General features: G+C 39.4%; 1 protein-coding gene across 4 annotated transcripts in view; it reads right to left on the bottom strand.

The window, feature by feature from the left end:
* LOC122658882 (lysine-specific demethylase 5A) overlaps window positions 1-19653 on the bottom strand; it is a 126899-nt gene extending 107246 nt beyond the window's left edge. For 3 of the 4 annotated variants that reach the window (XM_043854043.1, XM_043854033.1, XM_043854056.1), the window contains exon 1: window positions 17942-19653. In XM_043854043.1, coding sequence (XP_043709978.1) covers window positions 17942-19281 — 1340 coding nt within the window. In that variant the 5' untranslated portion in view covers window positions 19282-19653. The remainder of the gene's footprint in view (window positions 1-17941) is intronic. The other variant, XM_043854049.1, reaches the window with a different exon arrangement.
* Between the last annotated feature and the right edge of the window lie 1301 nt (window positions 19654-20954).

Here is a 20954-nt window from a genome sequence, read left to right as displayed (position 1 = left end):
TGATTGGGGGGGAATCAACATGTGATCAGCAGCTTTGACCATCCCCAAACAAAATTCCGATGAGGCAGGAACATTGGGGATAAAGTCTTCAATGCGTAGAGCTTGCTCTTCGAAGAACCATGGTAGCATAACAAACTCTATGTGTTCTTTCTTTAAATCAGCAGCAACTATCAATATCTCATCCATAGAGCCTTCAGTGTTAGCAACCTTCTCATCTAATGCATGAGACACAAGCTCCACCTCTTCAAGAACAGCATCTTGAAGGTCATTGTTTTCCTTAGGAAAACTCTCAATCAACTTTTCATCTTCTACTGTTTCAGCTTTGTCTACTTTGTTCTCTTCAATGTATACCTCTTCAGTAGAATCTTCTACAATTGTGTTTTGAACCTCCACATCAATTTGATGGCCGAGCTTCTCAATTATGATCTCAACTACTAGTGCAGCTTAGTCTACTTGAATTTCTTTAGCTATCGGTTCTTGACTCTCTTCAACACAAACTGCTTTAGTAGAATCTTCTATTGGTATATCCGCCATTGGTAAAACTTCTAACACAGTCGATACCACTTGCATTTGAGTTGACATGTTCGGCAGTCCCTATGGCTATACAGTCGATGTAGTCACCTTTGGTTGTAACCCTTTTAGAGTAAACAAATGGTATAGACAGTGTCGATCAGGTAGGACACACGAGTTGTTTTCAGGTTCAATCCAACCTTATCACTCGTCCAACCAATTACAACCTACTACAAATCTACAATAACGCTCCTTGGAGATGGTATCGGCTTACACCAAGCACCGCTAGAGTATGAGGAACACTCAAATTCAACAAAGACTTGACCTGTAGACATGATGCAAATCTCTCCTGACTAGGACAACATATCCACCACGGATTGTGAAATAATGTTGTTACGTCGCCTCTCATCAACAATTAATATGGCTGTGCTCCCATTGGGTAGACAAACTTGGGTCTTAAAAACGAATGGAGGTGGGTCTTTCGAGGCTTGGTTGGAGATTCCCTCCGCCATAGCTCTGATACCAATTAATGTAGTCCTAGGTAGGAGTAGTCTCACTAGGAACCAGGGTAATAGGATCACCAAACAAGGCTGGCCGATTGAGACAGCTTTGGCTAATTATGGCAGAATTAGGGTTAGGGTTAGGGTTTCGAGCTAGGGTTTTATTTGGTAATGATGCGCAGGTTTTTAGGAGTCCATTGGTGTAGGTTTGGATTGATTTGGATGCAGTTGGAAATCTAGGGTTTCGGGTTAGAGGTCTTGTAAAAATGGAGTGTTTTCAGGATCTAGGGTTTACGGGTGGATTTTGGGAAAGGGGTTTATTGGGTATTAATGGGCAGGTCTAGGGGGTTATTTTGGTATAAAGAAGTTAGGGTTTGGATGAGTTACGAAATTCTGCAATTTAGGGCAGAATTGGATTTAGGGTTTTGATGGACAGATTGGGCTGCAACTGAGATCGAGTGGAGGGATAAAGCTGGACAGATTTTAGAGTGAGGCTAGGGTTATGGGAATCGATTAAGGTTAAGTGGAGGATTAAGAAAAGGAATGAAATTGCAGAATTATAAAACTACTTAATTGAATTAACACTGATCTCCAACAGTAGCAGATTGAAAAAAAGCTAAGAGAGGACCTCTCGATCTACAAGATGCAAGGAGTCACTGGGGATTCCAGTCCTTCAATCTTGATATTACTCACAAGGGGGGGTCTTGATATGACACACAAGACAGTCTCTGAAGAGAGAAGCAGTAGCAGCAAAGACAGCAGCAAAACAATATTTTTTATTAATCAAATTCGTGTTCAATGCTGGCCTCCCTTACAAACTTATATAGAAGACTCAAAAATAGACTTAGACACTAAAAAGGAATGGCCTAACCCTATCCCTAACCTATTAGGTAACTAAACTGACTAAGAAACTAGAATACTAAAGGAAATAGACTCAAAACATGATTGGACTTATAGAGTCCTAATCCAGCCCAACTTACATCACATGACCACTTAAGGAAGCGTTTGGTTGCGTAAATCAACAGAACGGTGTTCTATCGGACCATAATTCTAAATTAATAAAACCGTTTGGTTGCCTAATTCCAATGGATTACAAGAATTCCATAATTCTGATTTTTACACTAAACTTGATCATTCATCTGAGTTCACCTCTTTAGGTGAACTCAGATATGGATGATCATTCACAGCCCTAATATAAATACTATCACCCATATCTCGGATTACCCTAATTCGAAAATCACAAGAGCCCTCGACAAAAAAAACCGAAAAGCTCCCGTGCCTCTCGACGCACAAAGAAGAAGAACACCTGCAAGATGGAGGTGCTTGGCTGCTTGCAACTTCTCTGTCTCTCTATCTCCTAACTTGGAAATCGTTGAAAGCAAGGGTGAGCAGTATTCTCTGTCCCTCTATCTCTCTCGTTATCTGGTCTCTCTCCCTCTCTCTAAGATTTAGGGTTTTTTATTTTTAGGTTTTTTTGGATTGCAGGGATTTTTGGAGCAGAGATACTTGGGTATAGGGATTTCAAGTTTTGGATTGCAGGTATGCTCGGTGGTCTCTCTCTGGCTGACTGGCTCTTCATTCTTCTCTTTTGTATTTCCTTCTTTCTTTTTTTTTTTTTTTTCCTTCTCTGTTTCCTTGTTGCTGGTTAAAGAGGATGGATATTCTCCATTATTCCATCGATCGATTTCTGAATCAATTCCTTCGTCTAACGGCCCTTGATATTTCATACTTCGTAAACTCCTTCTTTCTTTTTCCTTTTTTTGTTTCCTTCCATTCTGCAAGATCGAACCTAGGTCTGTAAAATTTTAGGCATGGGTTCGATCAACTGGGAGGAGGAATCTTACCCCGTCTATGAAGATTTTGCTGCTCTTCCCTTCTTCGTTCTGTTCTTTCCAACAATACGCTTCATTCTTGACAGATTCGTCTTCGACGTATTTTTCATTAGCTAAATTCCTTAATTTTTATTTCAGTTTTTATATTATCCGTAGATTATGGATGTGTTGGACTGTGATTTTAAAGTTGATTCATCTAATTTCCTCCTCCCCCCTACTCCTAATAATCCTTATTGTCTGATAATATGTTTTATGACCATTGGTACTAGTTTAAGATCCAGAAAGTCCAATGTTGGGTTTTCTGTTCTTCATCTCGATGAGTATTTAGATATGTAAATGTTCACTTAGCTAGATATTGATAGGTGGAGAACCTGATTTTATGTTGTTACTTGTTTAATTTGAGCTCTGAGTAGGAAACCATATCATGGACTTCAGTGTGAAATTAAGTAAGAAGATGTGAATTGAGAGGTAAGAGAGTGAGACAAAATGTAGAAGAGCAATCAGGGCAGAAATCCACCTGCCGGGATTTGAAAAGCCAAGACATCTCTGGATTTTTCTTTTCCAGCTCTTCTTTTTTTCGGATATTGGTTTGATCTTGTAATAGTGGAGTTCACCCACTCTTTGTTTCAAATGCCCAAATCTCTGCCTGCTCGTGTTTCGTTTTATTGTTCTGTTTTCTTTTCAAAATATAATTGCTATTTGGTATCTAACTTGTCTAAATCGAGATGGTTTTGAGTTGCTTCTTCTTTCTTAGACAATAATATGTTTGTGATGGAATTTCAGATTAATGATTTACAGTTTTGGTGAGGATTGTCTCTGAGAATATCTGAATTGAGTGATTCTTTTTGTCTTTTCTTCTTATGATTTCCGATTATAATGAGCCTAGCCATTGTTGACTTTGGGTAGAATATGTTGAAATTTTGTCATGTCTTCCGATACAAATCTTTGACACCTCTACGCAAGCTTAAGATAAGTAGAAAGTGCAAGAATAGCTTTAACATCCTTTTGCTGGTCTGACTCTGGCCTTGTAGGCCCAAGATGAAAAATGTTCAAACAATTTCATGGATGATTAGGTGGGCCCTGAGGCATGACAACTTGACAAGTGGCCATGATTAGGCTTCCTAAAAATGAACATGTGTGCTTACTCACATACCATTTTGGGCTGAATGTGAGCCTGTGAGGTTATATAAACAAACAAAAAACATTAAAAATTATATGGTGATGCCAAACACACCCACTACTCGTAAATGGAGAGTGAATTGGCCGACATTGACTTTGTATTTTCAACTTCTTTTCTTACTCAAAGACTTTAACTGGTTATAGCATGGTTATGTAGGACCCTGTGGATATTCTTTGCTGTTGTTCTTTATATTTATTTATAAACTTGATGGATATGAGGCATATTATGATTTTCTTTTAAGGTAAAAGCCTAATTCATTAAGGACAAAGAGCAGGCCCAGGCCAAGGCCAATTACATCATCTCTCACAAGGAAGATGAGAATGTGGGGGAGAAGGTGCCTCTTAGTGCAGAACCAAATAGAAAATTAAATTAAATAAAAAGAATGATCAGGAGAAGGTGATGGTATTGAGTATGGCTGGGCAATTAGGTAATAAGGAAGAACAGCAGAAAATAAATGATGTTGGATTTGTGGGTTGGCTTCAAATGTTTTTTTTCGCTTTTGTTCAGTTGCTATATGTTTTTGTGACATGGTTTATGTAGGTAGGTGAGTCTTTAGCTCAAAAGGAAGAGCACCTGGGTTTGTTCCCAGGAGATGATGGTTCGACTCCATCACGACTCTCATGTAGCAGTAACATCTTATTTAATTTCTTATCTTGAAGTGAACTGATTTACCCATCAGAATAGGGTGAGGCTTGGGGGAATCTGAACTGTTGTTTTACTTAAATGAAAGCTATTGAGTCATACTGAGTCATACCCTCTATGTTGTCATACCTGAGCACACACAACACTGACACAGTCACCCTCACCCCTTACTGCCCCTACACCTGAGCACACACTCACCCCCACCCCTTACTGCCCCTACACCTAAGCTCACACTCACACATAGCAATGGCATATTAATAATTTTAGGTTCTATAAGGTTGGGTGGTAATTGGATTTAATTAATTATTTGAGAACATTAATATGGTAATCGTATTTTTTTTTTGTTAATGTGTCTGATACTTTTAAATGTAAGATTTAGTAACTGACAGACTTATTAGGGTAACCAAACAGTTATTCAAATAGATTTAGGGTAAATCCAACTGACAGACTCAGGGTAATCAAACAGTTTTTCAAATAGATTCAGGGTGAATCCAACTGACAGACTCAGGGTAACCAAACAGTTTTTCAGGAAGAATCACATCACAGAATCATGATAACCACACAGTTTATTTTCTAGAATTACGATTCAACAGATGGTAACTCAAGTGGATGACCATCCACAATCAGACCACATCTAAAAGATTTACGCAACCAAACGCTTCCTAACCAAGTCACTTGATCACTTAAATTGAACCAATTGGATGCAACCAATTTGAACTGGTTTAATTAAAAAACATAAAAATAAACTAAGTATTGGGCTAATCCCGTATACAACCTATATACCCCTAGTTTAGGCTCATTAAAGAGGCATAATACATAAAAAACCCTTGGGAACAAAGGCCCAACATGCATATAACCCAACCCTAGGCCTATTTCTAAAGAAATAAGCCAATTTCTATGATGAACCTGCATCACACACTTTTAGCACACATTTGCAAAACACCAATTTGGTGTTTCTACATGTGAGAAACACTTCTAACAAATTGTCGGAGAAACACCACAACGTCTTGAGTGAGGGTATATTTTTCTATTGGCATTAAAACATAACAAAACGATGAAGAGAAGGCTCCTTTTCCATTCTCTGGAGAACGAAAGTGAGAAGGGAGAAGAGGAAGAGCCGCTGTCCTCTGCAATCTACACAAAGAGAAGGAGGACGACCGCTGCAACTAGCTACAACTTCTCTTGCATTCCCCCTTTTTGAAATCCTAGGGTTTTCATCAAACCCTTTATCTGCGCTTACCATACAGACTGTGCAACTCAGGGATTTCAATCAAATCCTTTCTCAGATGATAGTTTCTGGATTCGTTGCCGATAATTTTGCTGCCAACCGCCTCCTTAAGTTCTCCACCGATGTTGATTTCATCCATCTTGACTACTCCTTAAGTTCTCCACCGATGCCGATTTCATCCATCTTGCCGATACTTCTGCAACTCATGCTTCCTGGACTTGGGTTCCTTCCTAGAGGATAAGAAGATTCCTCTTGATGTGCTCATAAATATGTGGGTTGAGATTCATGATCTTGATGAAGAAGTAGCCTTTGCTATAGTCATTGAGCTTTCAAATAAAAATCTCCTCACTATAGTAAAAGATGCAAGGTATGTAAATTTGTGTTCATGGTTAATCTAATTGAGAAACTATGCCTCTTTTTTTTTTTACAAGTATGGATAACAGTTGCAGATTGAGAGTTCACATCCACCTTCCTTTTGAATTGGTTTTGTGACAATCGTGTGTGTTGATTGTGTTGTTTGTTACTTAGTAACAGAGTTGGAGATATTTGTAGTAGTTACCATGAGATCTCTGTTACCCAGCATGATATATTGAGAGACTTGGCCCTTCACTTTAGCAATTGTGGGAGCTTAAATAGGCAAAAGTGGTTACTCATGCCAAGAAGAGAGGATAGACTCCCAAAGGAATGGGCGAGGAATATGGACCAACCATTAGATGCTCATTCTGAACTTCTCCTCAAATGACTACTTCTTACCTCCATTCATGGAGAGGATGCCAAAACTCAGGGCTCTGATCTTGATGAACTATGGTACAATGAACACAATCCTGAACAACTTATCGGTGTTTATCTCTATGGAGAACTTGAGGAGCCTTTGGTTGGAAAAAATTATTGTTCATCCTCTACTCAAGACAAACTTTCCACTTCACAACTTGCGTAAAGTCTTTGTGATCCTCTGCAAGGTTAATGATGGGTTCAATTGATCTGCAACAGACCTTTCCCATGTGTTCCCTTAGCTCTCTCAGCTCACAATGGACCATGGTGTCGATCTAACCAAGTTGCCTTCAAGCATTTGCAAAGTTCGTTCGCTGAAAAGTTTGAGTATCACTAACTGCCATGGACTGCTGGAGTTGCCTGAAGAGCTGGGGATGCTGAATTCCCTACAAGTTCTGAGGCTTTATGCATGCCCAGCCCTGAAGAAGCTTCCTGCAGGTGTCTGTGAGCTAGAAAGGTTAATGTATCTTGACCTTGTATCTTGACAGGGGTCCATCTCGGGGTATTTGGCCATATTTAGGCACGAAACTTCGTGGACAGCCTTATTTAAGCTTAATAAACACATTTAAACCATAAAATTGTAAAAATGTGAATTCAAATTGGTGTTTTGGGCTTGCAGACTTGATTGACATACGGTCGCCGACCTTAATGTATAAATAGTTAAATACACATAGATTAATGAAATCACAACTTAAGTTACAAATTACAAGTGCTAAAAGCTTGCTAATAGTAGTTCGCCGTGCCTCCCAGATCAATCCCACTCATGCCTCATTGGAGTCGGCGTCCATTGCTCTCTGTTTGAATGACATATGTGGACCACGGTATAGAATCGGAGAAGAAACGAGTGTAGTCATCCACAAGTGTCACGTAAATGGAATCATCAACGCGATCTGTAGGTAACCTATCCTAGGATATAAACTAGGGTTACCAATCGATCCGATCCGTGAAGAAGATGATCCAACGTGATATGATGTTGGCATGTGCGCCTCTTGAGGTGGATGAGTGCAGGTACTCCAGGTTCCTCTCACAACCGGATGCGAGAACATGTTTGGGCAAGGACTTTAATTGCTATTCTTCTTAAGTTTTCACCATTCCCCATACAACACCCACCATTCAAATTGCATTACAAGTTTACAACAAAAAGACATGTGTCAAATGTTGTTTCAACTTTCAACTTTCAAATTTCAATACATATGTAATTTAAAACTTAAAAGAATTACCAAAGCATCACCACGTGCTCACGCCTTGTATCGCAGACCTCGGTTCCCAAAACTTCCCAATGCATCCCTAAATACCTTGATCTATACCCATGTGGAAAATTAGTAAGTACTTCTTCACTACTTATTCAAAGCATCATAAGTTGAGTTTCCAAATGAACTCACTTCATTGTTGCAAATTGCTTGTAGTGCACCATCATCGGCTCCAACTTCTTCACTACTTGTTTCACAAATCAATAAGTTGAGTTTCCAACCCAAGCCTATTGTTATATTGATACTTGGGTTGAAGTAGTATCTTGAAATATGACATATAGAATAGAGGTATCATAAATGCATGGTAATTAGTAAATAATAATACTATGAATTAGTAAACATAAAACAAATTTACTTGACCTTTACGAAATGGATGCATAAGTTGATTCTCCCAAATGAGCATTTATGATATCTAAGAAGTGTTTGCTCGCGAGGACCCACACTATGACACTATCTTTCATCAAGTCTATTGCAAGATATAGGACTGGCATGGTTGGGCCCTTCGAGAGCGGAGTCGACAACATGTAGAACTTCAATTACGGCTCTAAAACTTTCACCACTTTGCTTAGTTTGTCCAAGTCCTCGTGATGACATCGTTGTTTGTGCTTCCCTCCCATTTGCGCTTGGGAACCCTTCCATCAAAACCACCCCTCGAAGCAAACATGCTTCTCACCCGCCTTCTTTGTCTCAATGCTTTTGAGGGCAATGTAGTTGGTGGCAAATCTTGTGATGCCAGCCTAACCAAGTCACTCCCCACATTTTTCCCTCATAGATTGAGTGCGTAGGAGTGGTTGTATACAAAGTTGGTGACTTGTCTTGCACTTTCAACCACGCTCTTCACCAACTTTAACTTTCCCATATCTTTTAGCATTAAGTCAATGCAATGGGCTGCACAAGGAGTCCGAAGAGCCGGTACTTATTATTGTTCATCATCTTCTCACCGACCAGAAGTTACTTCCATCATCTGCTACAACTGGACAACATTCTCAATACCCACATCTTTTTCCACTACTTCCTTTAACAATCAGTAAATATATTTTGCATCCTTTATCTCTTTGGATGCATCCAAGCATTGAGGAACACGTCCTCCCATCACAATAAATCATGAAATTGATGATGGACTTTCTTGTAGGCCCAGTCCCATCCATCCGCCATTATAGTCACCCCATATGTCTCCCACATATTCTTCATCTCACTAATGTACTCATCAATCTCACTCTTTTGTTGAGGTAGATAAACATTCATTACCTCATATGGGGTGGGGCCCTTGAATCTGGGCCGGCCTAATGGTATCTATCATGGTATCATAATGGGGGCCTTGTGCGATGTTCTTTGGGATGGTATGGTATAGCATCCACTTAGCTATTGATTCTTTAACCAATCCCTTCATCCCCTTCCATGCTCCTTTGATTACGGGTCATTGCTTCCTTTCTTCTTATGCGAATTTAGGATCGGATGTTGATGGTGTGCGAGAATGTGGTAGAGGTGTTGGGGTTGCCCTCACACTTTGTGATCTTTTAAAAGGATTCAAAGTTTTAGGACCTCCGTAAGCTGCCCGGCTCCTCCACTACCCCCTACTCTTTGTCTCTGCCGATCATCTTGAAAACTTCCTCTACTCCTTGGCAGTCCGCCTAAAATCCCTGCCTCCTCTGTTGTTTGTATGTCATCATCGCAATGTCATCATTCGAGGAGGAGGAGGAGTCATCATCATCATTGTATCGCCTTCCTCCTCCCATCGAACTCCTCACTGTATCCTCAAGTTGTTCTCTTATCCTTTGCTTGTCGACCTTCCTCTTCTTTCTTCCCCTCAAACTATCACCAATCTCCTGGCTACTTCGATGGGGACCATATGACAACCTACAACATCTTTAGATCCTCCAATGTTGTTTAAGTCTCTTGGACCCACCTCCCATAAATGCATGTGACAATAATTACATATAGATTTTCTCTTATCCCCATCAATGGGAGTACCGTGTAACCATGCGAATGTCACTTCTATGGCTGGGGTCTCTCTTTCCCTCTGTTCTCTTTGTTCCGTCCGCCCCTTTGTTGACTACTTTCCCCACCTTTTGCTTGCCCTCGCACGCTTGTCTATCACGATCCGCCATAATGATACTTGTTTCTTATGTAAGTAACACAAATAATTAAAAACTTAATGTAGATGCACTTCAATCGACACTTTTAGATTACTAATACACTTGTATAGTTATTTAATATTTTTCCCCTAACCCTTATATTTTTCACAAAATTAAAACCAATTTTTATATATAATGTTAATATAAGTATTGACCTAACACAACAAAACTATGAATTAGTAAACATAATATACATGTAATGCATCTCAAAACATATAGAAATAACTTTCATATTTTTTCATTATTTTTTAAACTTAAAACTCATATTTTTCCTTATTTATTTCTGTTTTTTAATTTTTTATATATTTTTCTTAATTTTCGAAAATTAAAAGAATTATTTAAGAGCAGAAAAATAAATCCGACACGCAAGCCGTAGATCGGCTATCGGTGTCTAACATATATTTAATTCATTACCATCTAAGTCATATTACCCCTAATTATTTCCTATTTTAGTTGTAGGAAAATGAATTTTTAAAACCGTAAAAAAAAATAAAAAAATACATATGGAAAAAATTTCGACACCGTGAGGTCGTAGATCGGCCTCCTGTCTAACATATATTAATATCATCAACATCCAACAACATTTGTACAAAGTTTTTTAAAAAAATTGTTTTAGAGAAATATAATTTACCTTAAATAATGAAATTAGGCTTGGATGATGAGCTTAGATGACCCTCCGACGTCTTCCGTGACAAGGAGCTTCAATGAGGCTTGAAGGGAGGAAGAAGAGAGAAAATTTCATTTTCAGCAGCTCTCGGTCGAAATATCGACCAAGAGCTGCGAAATATGCAATTTATAAGGATTTTGAATGTGACACTATTGTCACTTTACAATATTCGCGATATATCGTGATATCTCGCGATATATCGTGAGTTCCACGATATATCGTCGAAATATCTCGATATATCGACGAGTTATTGTACTTTTTTATTTCGACCTTGTTTCGTCTCGTCATGTCGAGATTCACGAAAATATCGCGATATATCGCCGATATTTCGCGAGATTTTATACCATGATCTTGACATCTCCTAGTGTGTGAACCTGAGAGGCCTCCCTGATGGCAATTATGTAAATTTTCGTAAAAACATAAGCGATTCTGTTAAGTGCGACCCATACAGATTTTTGTTTCTTCTAAACATCAGAAACGTTTTTTTAAGGGGTACCATACAGCATTTTAGGACCCAGAAAAGCTTAAAAAACACAGAAACACATAAAAGTGTGCCGGACCCAAAAACACTAAAAAAACAGAAGCGTTACCATACAGAGCCGAAGTGTCCAAACCTAAGAAGGGAATAAACATATGCCAGAGGAAATTTGTGCTAGACTTACTGAAAGATACAGGAACGCTGGGCTGCAAGCCAGCAAACTCTCCTATTAATTAAAATCACAAATTAGGGGAAGCTTATGGACCTTCACTGGTTGATGCAGGGAAATACCAGAGACTTGTAGGAAAGTTAATTTATCTCTCTTTGACTCGCCCAGATATCACCCATGCAGTTGGGGTGGTGAGTCAATTTATGCATGCTCCCAAAAAGTGGGCACTTGGATGTTTTCGGATCCTTAGGTACTTGAAGTCCTACCCAAGAAAAGGCCTCCTATATGCCAAACACAATCATTTGTCAATTGAAGGCTACACTGATGCGGATTGGGCTGGTTCAATTTTAGACAGACGATCTACATCAGGTTATTGTATATTTATGGGTGGTAATTTGGTCACTTGGAGGAGCAAGAAGCAACCTGTGGTGGCCAAATCTAGTGCAGAGGCTGAGTTTAGGGCTATCACTAATGGAGTTTGTGAACTCCTATGGTTGAAGAGGCTAGTCCAAGACTTTATTGTGATAACAAGGCTGCCATAAGTATAGCCCCTAATCCTGTGCAACATGACAGAACAAAGCATATTGAGGTGGACAAGCACTTCATCAAAGAAAAGATTGACTCTGGCTACATCTGTACTCCTTTTGTTAAGACAGGTGATCAACTAGCTGACATCTTTACCAAGGGGCTCATCCCTAATCAGTTTAGTGCCCTTTTATGCAAGTTGGGAATGTATGACATTTATTCTCCAGCTTGAGGAGGGAGTGTTAGAGTTTGTGTAATAAGGGTACTTTAGGAACTAGATTGTTGTCTAGTTGCCTTATATTGTAATTTTCCTTTTTTTTTTACCTTTTACCTCCCTAAGGAGGTGCATGTAACTCCTTTCTTATTATTAGTGAAGTAATATAGGTGTGGAGGAGAAAACACTTCAACACTCAAAATTGCACCATCATCTCTCTTCTCTTTCTTCTTCTTCTTCTTCTTCTTCTTCTTCTTCTTCTTCTTCTTCTTCAACATTCTTTAAATTCCAACTCAGGGAACCTATTGGGGCTCTATCTCATGTATTATTTCTCTTTGTCTCAATAATATCCCTTTATTATCTATCCAAGAAAAAGGGACCATACGCAAGGTCCTAAGCAACAAGGAGACTAAGGGATTAAACACAGAGTGGATTCATGCATCTAGATCTCACAATTTGGGAGTAAAAGCAAAAAAAAAGAATTTTTAGCTCACTGATCAAAAATAAATGAGAAGACTGAAGACACATGTCAAAGACTCAAAGACACCTCACGCACTAGAAACTACAATATTTATTGAATGTGATGGATGTATTGAATGAAGCAGCAATAAAAATTGGAGAATCTAACAGTAAAATAAAGGTGGGTTGTGTCTCATAGACACAAGTAAAATAAGATGAGTACAAAGACAATAAAGTTGCTAGGGCAACGCAAGATAAACCCTATGATGCAGATCCTAGCCTCCTCGAGTTGAAGCCACCCTAAACCTAGGGTTTTAGTAGGAGCCTTAGCTTAGTTTAGTTTATTTCCATACTTAGTTTTTATTTTGTGTTTTTAATTGAACCGGTTAAATTGGTTGCATCCAATTGGTTCAATTGGTCTAATTTAAGTGAAGTGATCCTATTGGCTAAGAGGTTCTTATATCCTATTGGCTAGTAGGGAATCTTCTTTTATTTTAAGTAGTTTAAGTTGTTTTTAAGTCATTAGGACTCTATTTTGAGTCTATTTCAATTTCCTAGTCAATTTAAGCTAGCTAATAGGTTAGGGATAGGATTAGGCCTTTCCTTTTTAGTGTCTAAGTCTATTTTTGAGTCTTTTATATAAGTTTGTAAGGGAAGCCAACATTGAGTACAATTTTAATAAAAACTCAGCTTTATGCTTGCTGCCTTTGCTCCATTGTGACTGTGCCTTGTGAGTAATATCAAGGTGAAGGGATTGGTGGATCTCCAATCTACTCCTTGCATCGTGAAGATCGGGAGGCTGCTACTTATCTCCTTGCATCTTGTTGATCGGGAGACCCCATTGTTCATCTTCAAAGCTGCTGCCATTGAAGATCAATGTTCAAGTAAGTACTTTACAGTTTCAGCAATCACCCTTCTTCTCCTACTCCTCTAAACCCAGCCCCATCAATCCCCATTGCCAATACTCAATCATTACTACTTTCCTCATCCATTCATCAAACCCTAACCTCCATTAAAACCCAAAGCCTACAAAACAATTCTGCCCTAAATTGTAGAATTTCGTAACTCATCCAAACCCTAACTTCTTTATACCAAAATAACCCCCTAGACCTGCTCACCCTTTTCCCAAAATCCATCCCTAAACCCTAGATCCTGAAAACACTCCATTTTTACAAGGCCGCTAACCCGAAACCATAGATTTTCAACTTCGTCCAAATCAATCCAAACATACACCAATAAACTCATAAAAACCTGCACATCATTACCAAATAAAACCCTAGCTAAAAACCCTAACCCTAACCCTAATTAGCCTACTTTGCCCCAATCGGCTGGTCAATTTCAGAACCATTGTACACCTGGCCTCTAGTAGGACTGCCTCCTATCTAGAGGTACATCACCCTATGGACAATTATACCCTTGAACCCCATATTACAACACTCCCCCTCAAGTTGGTGCATGGATGTCACACATGCCCAACTTGAACACGAGGACAAAACACTTTTCTACTTAATCCCTTGGTAAAAACATCAGCAAGCTGGTCTCCCTACTTAACAAATGCAATGCAAATCAGCCCTTGTTCCAGCTTCTCTTTGATGAAATGGCATTCAATCTCCACATGCTTAGTGTGATCATGCTGGACCGAATTGTGAGCAATACTGATAGCAGATTTGTTGTCACAGTAAAGCATCATAGGGAAAGATGTAGGAACAGTCAAGTCCTTCAATAATCCCTGGAGCCACATTAATTCACAAATGCCATGGAACATGGCATGGAACTCAGCTTCAACACTTGACCTTGCAACAACAATCTGTTTCTTGCTTCGCCAAGTAACTAGGTTACCTCCACCAAAAGTACAGTAACCGGATGTAGATCGTCGATCATCAAGAGAGCTGGCCCAGTCAGAGTCAGTTAAGGCTTCCACCCACAAGTGATCATGAGGAGAGAAAAGAATGGGGCAAACTTTAAGTACCGTAATATATGTATCACAGCTTCCCAATATGATGTGTAAGGGTCATGCATGTATTGGCTAACCATGCTAACCACAAAGACTATGTCTGGTCGAGTATGGGAGAGATCGATTAGCTTCCCAACCAACCGTTGATGTTGCCCTTTATCCACAAGATCACCAGTCTTGCTAGAGAACGAACATTTGCTTCTAGAGGAGTATCTAAAGGTTTACACCCTAACATGTCTGTTTCAAATAACAAATCCAAGGTGTATTTCTGTTGTGAGAGAAACACTCCTCTGGTAGAACTGGCTACCTCAATACCAAAAAAGTACCTCAATTGGCCAAGGTCCTTGATCTAAATTCCTTCCCAAGACGCGATTTGAGACAAGTAATCTCCTCGGTGTCTCTGTCATAGTTCGAGAACTCGTGAGATCTCGCCGAGATCTCGCCGAGTTTCTCGATTTTTTGAAAAACCGAGACAAAACCTAAGTCGAGTTTCAAAAGTATGAGATCTCGCCGGTTCGAGATCTCGTTTTGAACCCTTTTTGTGAGGCATCCTGTCCATATCTGGCCGAGATCTAGATCTTGGTTTGATATCTCGTTTTGAACCCTTTTGTAAGGCATCTTGTCCATATCTCGCCGAGTTTGGTCAGTTTGGGCAGTCAACACATGAGTTTGACAATCAAAGCACTGGGTCTGCTTTTGGGCCCATACCTCCAGTCCCAAACCAGCCATACCCATACATGCCTCAATATGACAGTAGTAGTAGATCTCACGCCTCAACCCAACCACCTCCACCTCTTCTATACCCTAGGATAGGGTAGTTGGAATATGTTGATGACAACACTTATATGAGTGTTGTGGCAAACTATGTGCAAAACTATAACAACACTATGACATGGGAATTCGATGCGGATATGGTTGGGGTTGAATACATTAACATATCACATTTTATTTAACATTTGTTTAAAAATTGATGTATTGTACACTTTAACATTTTTAATGCTTATTTAAGTTGTTTTACACTAATTGAATGTTTTGATTGCTTTTTATTACTAAACTATGTGTAGAGTAGGGTATTTTAGTCCGTCGTCGCCCTTGACGCCTACCAACCTATGGTTTGAAGTGAAACTCATATTTGGACTTTGTTTTTGCAAAATCTGATAGTGTCATTGTGTTTAAATGGCCTAAAATAGGCTGAATACCAAGTTTCAGACCCAAACTAGGTCTAAAACCCACCGAGATGAGGCTTCGAGTCGGAAAAAAAAAATGCACCAACTCGCCGAGATCTCGACTTGACTCGGTATTTCCCAGTACCGAGTTGGTACCAAGATCCGAGTTTTAGAACCTTGGTCTCTGTCAATAACCATAATATCGTCCACATAGACGATAAGAATTGCAATCTTGGATCCAAATCGCTTGATGAAGAGGGTGTGATCAGCATTTGGGTATAACCAAAAGATACCATTGCACCATGAAATATCCCAAACCAAGCTCAAGGGGACTACTTTTTTTTTGTATAACCAAAAGGTACCATTGCACCATGAAATCTCCCAAACTAAGCTCGAGGGGACTGCGTTAATCCATACAAGGCACGTTTCAGCTTGCATACTGAGTAGTGAGACCATGAGGAACATTAAGGTATACCTCTTCTTCCAGTTCAGCATGGAGGAATGCATTTTTTATGTCCAGTTGTTGCAATTCCCATCCAAGGTTAACTGCACATGACAAGATCACATGGATAGTGTTCAATGTCGCAACCAGAGCAAATGTCTCCTGGTAATCAAGCCCATACATCTGCATGAACCCCCTAGCAACAAACCTGGCCTTGATCGATCAGCAGTGCCATCAACATTTTGTTTGACTGCAAATACCCACTTGCAGCTTACAATCTTCTGAGGAGGAGGAAGATGAACTAAGTCCCAAGAACCATTTTTCTCCAAAGCCTGCATTTCTTCAATCATAGTTGCCTTCCACCATGGGTCTTGAAGTGCCTCCTGCCAATTCTTAGGAAGAGAGGCAGAAGATAAAGAAGAGACAAAAGTATGGTATGATGGGGAAAGAGACTCGTACGAAACCACCTAGAAATAGGGTGTTGTGTACAAGTTCTAACCCCCAAAGTCATCATACATATATATATTGATAGTTTGGCTTCGAAACCTAAAAGAATCTCTCAAAGTCCATCACAACAACCCTATAAATGGAAATTTTGAAATATGAGGAAATTTGACCAAGTGATGCATCAAATCCGCCCAAATGTTGAAGTGGATGCCCCACAGTTGATCACCAAATCTTGATTCAGTAGCAAAATGAAAGACTTTGCCAAAAAAAATTAGGTTTTCAAGTAGCTCTAGCGTGCAAAATCTTCAATTTTTTCTGAAATGAGTCAAAATTACCAATATGACTGAAATTTCGGTTGAAATATGGTATGTGTGTAGAGTCGAACCCTGTTTTGTTTCGAGGCTTCTTGAAACTGTTATAAAGCCAATAAACATTCCTGCATCAAAGAATGGGCCAACTGTTTTTCTCAATGTATAACTAGGAGAAGTTTCAAAAATTCAGAGGACATGTTATGATATGGGTCATTTACAAGTGAACTGGCTGTTGGCTAGGAATCTGGAATAGAAAGATCTCAGCTGCCACATGATTGACCAGCATCCCAGTAAGACAAATATCTTTTCGATGTCAACATGTGTAGTCTTTGAGCTACTATGCACAGACTTTACGCTCCTTTTGTCTACAACTATTGTTTTAATTTTGAATGCAAAAGATCAAGGACCCAAATATCTATTCAGCCTCATAAATAAATTTCTGGGGGAAATTGAGTATAAGACATAAAAGATGACGTCTCGTAATAAAGAATAAGTCTAAAGATCAACACAACCAACTATACAATGAGGTGCGCTTTATCCAAGTGACAAATGAAATGCAAACTGTAACACATCCAAGGAAGAAATAAATGCTATTAACTTTCAGGGGATGTGTTGACAAAACAGTAGTTCTCATTTATGACAATTACTACTTAAGATTCATACTGGATTACAGTAAAAAATTATTGATAACCCATTACTTTTCACTGAGCCAATAGTCAAAGTGACTGAAGCAATCTAACTTCTCTCCAGAGTTCTCTGTGATTTGCAATGTTTATAGTAGCAAATGAGAAATTTGATTTAAATCAAACAAAAACTATTTATTGATCCCTTCAAAAGATATTCTTAATAAAAAATAAAAAATAAAAAGGCGTGGCCAGTGCATTAGGCTCCCGCCACTGCGGGTCTAGGGAGGGTCATAATGTACGCAGCCTTACCCCCGCTTCACGGAGAGGCTGTTTCCCGATAAAAGATATTCTTAATAGTAAACAATAATCTCAATAGCAAAGAACAAAACAACATTAAATTACGGGGAAAAGAAAAAGTACCCCATTCAAACATACCAGTGCAGATAATTCATTGAATAAAAGCAATGGTCTTCAAAATGCCAACAGAAGGACGAAAATAGCATCCCAACATACAGCCAGGGCACCATAACACCAGCAATATTATGATGAACTGCACGAAGCATTGAGCCTTGCAATTTGGGCAAGTTATTGAGATTCCATGGGCTAGCAGCATATTCATCCCATACCTCAGCAGCAATGGATGGAGGCCTCGGATCATTGCAACGAGGAAAACCACTGCCGTACAAAGATGTATCCAAGTCACTACCATACATAACTTCAACTTCACCCACTGTCCCCTCCACAATCTCCCAAAACTTTTTTTCAATTTGCACGCGGGAAGCACAAGCTGACCCAAACCATTTCCTTTTGGATCGATCGGCCAGACGCCTAAAAGCTTCCAGTGAGAAACGTTTGCCAGGTACAAAACCGAAGCTATCCTTATCAGAGTTTATACACTCTAAGCAATACCAATTTCCCAGTGGTACCCGTTTTAATGGCGGTGAAAGACAATAGGTATGCCAACCCTTATTACACCTATCACACAAAAGCATAACTTCCCCATGAAACCCACTTCCACATTGTTCGCATATCTGATCAAACTCATCTTCCTCCTCTGGTTTACCAACTTTAACTCTCTCTCCATCAGAATTCTTCCGTCTCCGTTTGGAACTGGAAACATCCGACCCCTGTACACTCTTCATATCTCCTTGCATTCCTCTCTTACATTTTCTCACAGGTTTCTCACAACTCAACTGACTATGATAAATCTCATAATCATATAAATGCTCTCGATACAATTGACACAGAACATGCTTTGCGCATTCTGAAATCTTCTCGACCGAATGCACAAACCTAGAAACCTCTCCCCATTTCTTCTCCTTGACAACCTTATCATAACCTCCATAACGCTTAACGGCATTAAAAAGCTTACACAAATCCAATTCCTCCCCTTCAAAAACCACCCTCTTCTTCAACCTCCTTCCACAGTGATCTTCCAAAAAGCGACTATACTCCAATTCAAATGTATCGGGATCACAACCAGCAGAACGCACCTGCAACTGATGAATCGCTTGTGTCTTTGTGGGAAAGGTAAATGATTCTAAGTCACGAGCAAATGGAGGTTTCCAATTCTTGGGTGGTACGATTTTACAGATCCCATAAGGCTCTGCTTGTGGTCTGATTTTGTATATAAACTCTAGAGGGTCCTTAAATTCCTCTTCGGTTGGATAAAAGACAGGAGCTTGTGGGATGTTCAATGCGCCAGGTGAAGAAGATGTAGTAGAACTGTGCCCTAAAACCCCCTGTTCGACTGCCCTGGGTCTTCCTTTCCCCATTGAAAACAATAACAACAGAAAGCGGGATGGAAAGACCAAACCACACGCTAACGCCGAAGTTCTTTCACTAAGGCTATGTAAGGAGAATATCCATGAGAAAAAAAAAAAAGAATATTTATTTCTTCTAGGGTTTAGTTATACCTTCTGGTTTCCTGAGCTCCAGTTCTGAGCTCCAATAGCCATGAACGATGGATTTGCCTGCGTTGATATCGGATTCAACTCTGCTCAAGGCTCTCTTTAGTGGGAGAGAGTGTTTTTCGTGGGAGATTTTGATGTTAGGGAAGAAAGTCGTTATAGGTTTACAAATATGAGGTTTCAATTCGGGATTAAATGTTGCTGAAATTACGGAAATATCATGATGATCTTATTAGGCCTTTTGCCTTTTCCTTTTGGGTTCTCTAATCTCTTCTCGAGGTGTGGCCGTGTCGTTGAATGGGGTAGAGGCGGCAGAAGGGGAAATGGCCGAATGGGTATCAAATCATCTCCTTCTTTCTATTTTGGGTGCCATATATTAACTAATTTTTAGCGGAAAGAAAGAAAATACCTTTCATGGGCAGGGCAGTGGGCACTTTCTATTGATTGTAGCCTTGCTGGTAGGGTAGCAAGTTTAGCACTTTAGCCCAGTGAGTCCGAGCCCGACAAAACGGCTTGAGTTGGGTTTTTCAGCACGATGGCTGGATAGGATTGAGATTTTCGGGTCAGTCTGGGCTGGGCTTGCTGGGCTTGAGTTGAATTAAGCCCGGCCAGGCCTGACTATATATAGATATAAATAATATAATATATAATTATACATAATAATATCATACATACAATTAAAAAACATAGTTAACCCGGCCTTACCTAGTCTAGAATGGCAAAAATAGGGGTTGTTAAGGTCAATTAGGGTCAACCCGGCCCAGGAGTCAATTAGGATCAATAAGGGTCAGCGTTGGGTTGGGTTGAGCTCGGGAGAGTTGGGCATGGGTTGAGCCAAGGGGACCTAGGGTTTATGATGGTGACGGCAGCAATGTAATGATACAATATCCATTACAGAAAGTAAGGTAATAAGAATCTCAATGAACACATACAATAATGGATTTCAATAAATTTTGTAGGGTATCTATAACATATAAGTGATGTGCTCCTCCAAATTAATGCAGGTCACAATCTCTGTTGACTGCATCACCTCCAATGGTGTGATTGAAAAAGAAGAAAACTCTTTGCACTAGTTTCTTTGTAGCCTCAATGGTTTGTTGCTTATGTTTGCTAACATTGAGGTTTAAGGTGTAAGGCTTGGTGCTACAATGTTACAAATTTATCTCTATTTTTTGTTTAAATTATGCTTAGTGCAATTAGGGTCTCATTTCTTCTTCTTTTAAGAAAAAGAATCTAACTTAGGAGATTCAAATCAGACGGACCCGATCACGCTAAAGTGGTGTGATTCTAAATGATAACTTATAAGTTATCCTTAATTGCACAAAATGACGACACTACAAAAAACATAAGTAACCTGAAAACCTCTAGTGTAGATATCATCATTAGACTTTCTCCCCCTCATAACACTAACACCCACAATGGACTTATCAAAACATGGAATAAAAATCACAGCCATGTAATAAATCCATTATACATAAAACCGAGGATGTCATGATTAGTGATTGGGCACAAAATATTTGAAAATACTTTTCAAATAT

Source organism: Telopea speciosissima, chromosome 1, assembly GCF_018873765.1.
Source record: "Telopea speciosissima isolate NSW1024214 ecotype Mountain lineage chromosome 1, Tspe_v1, whole genome shotgun sequence".
NCBI classification, from domain to species: domain Eukaryota; kingdom Viridiplantae; phylum Streptophyta; class Magnoliopsida; order Proteales; family Proteaceae; genus Telopea; species Telopea speciosissima.
The sequence above is the reverse complement of the archived record's forward strand: the minus strand, read 5'-3'. Positions and strand labels throughout refer to the sequence as shown.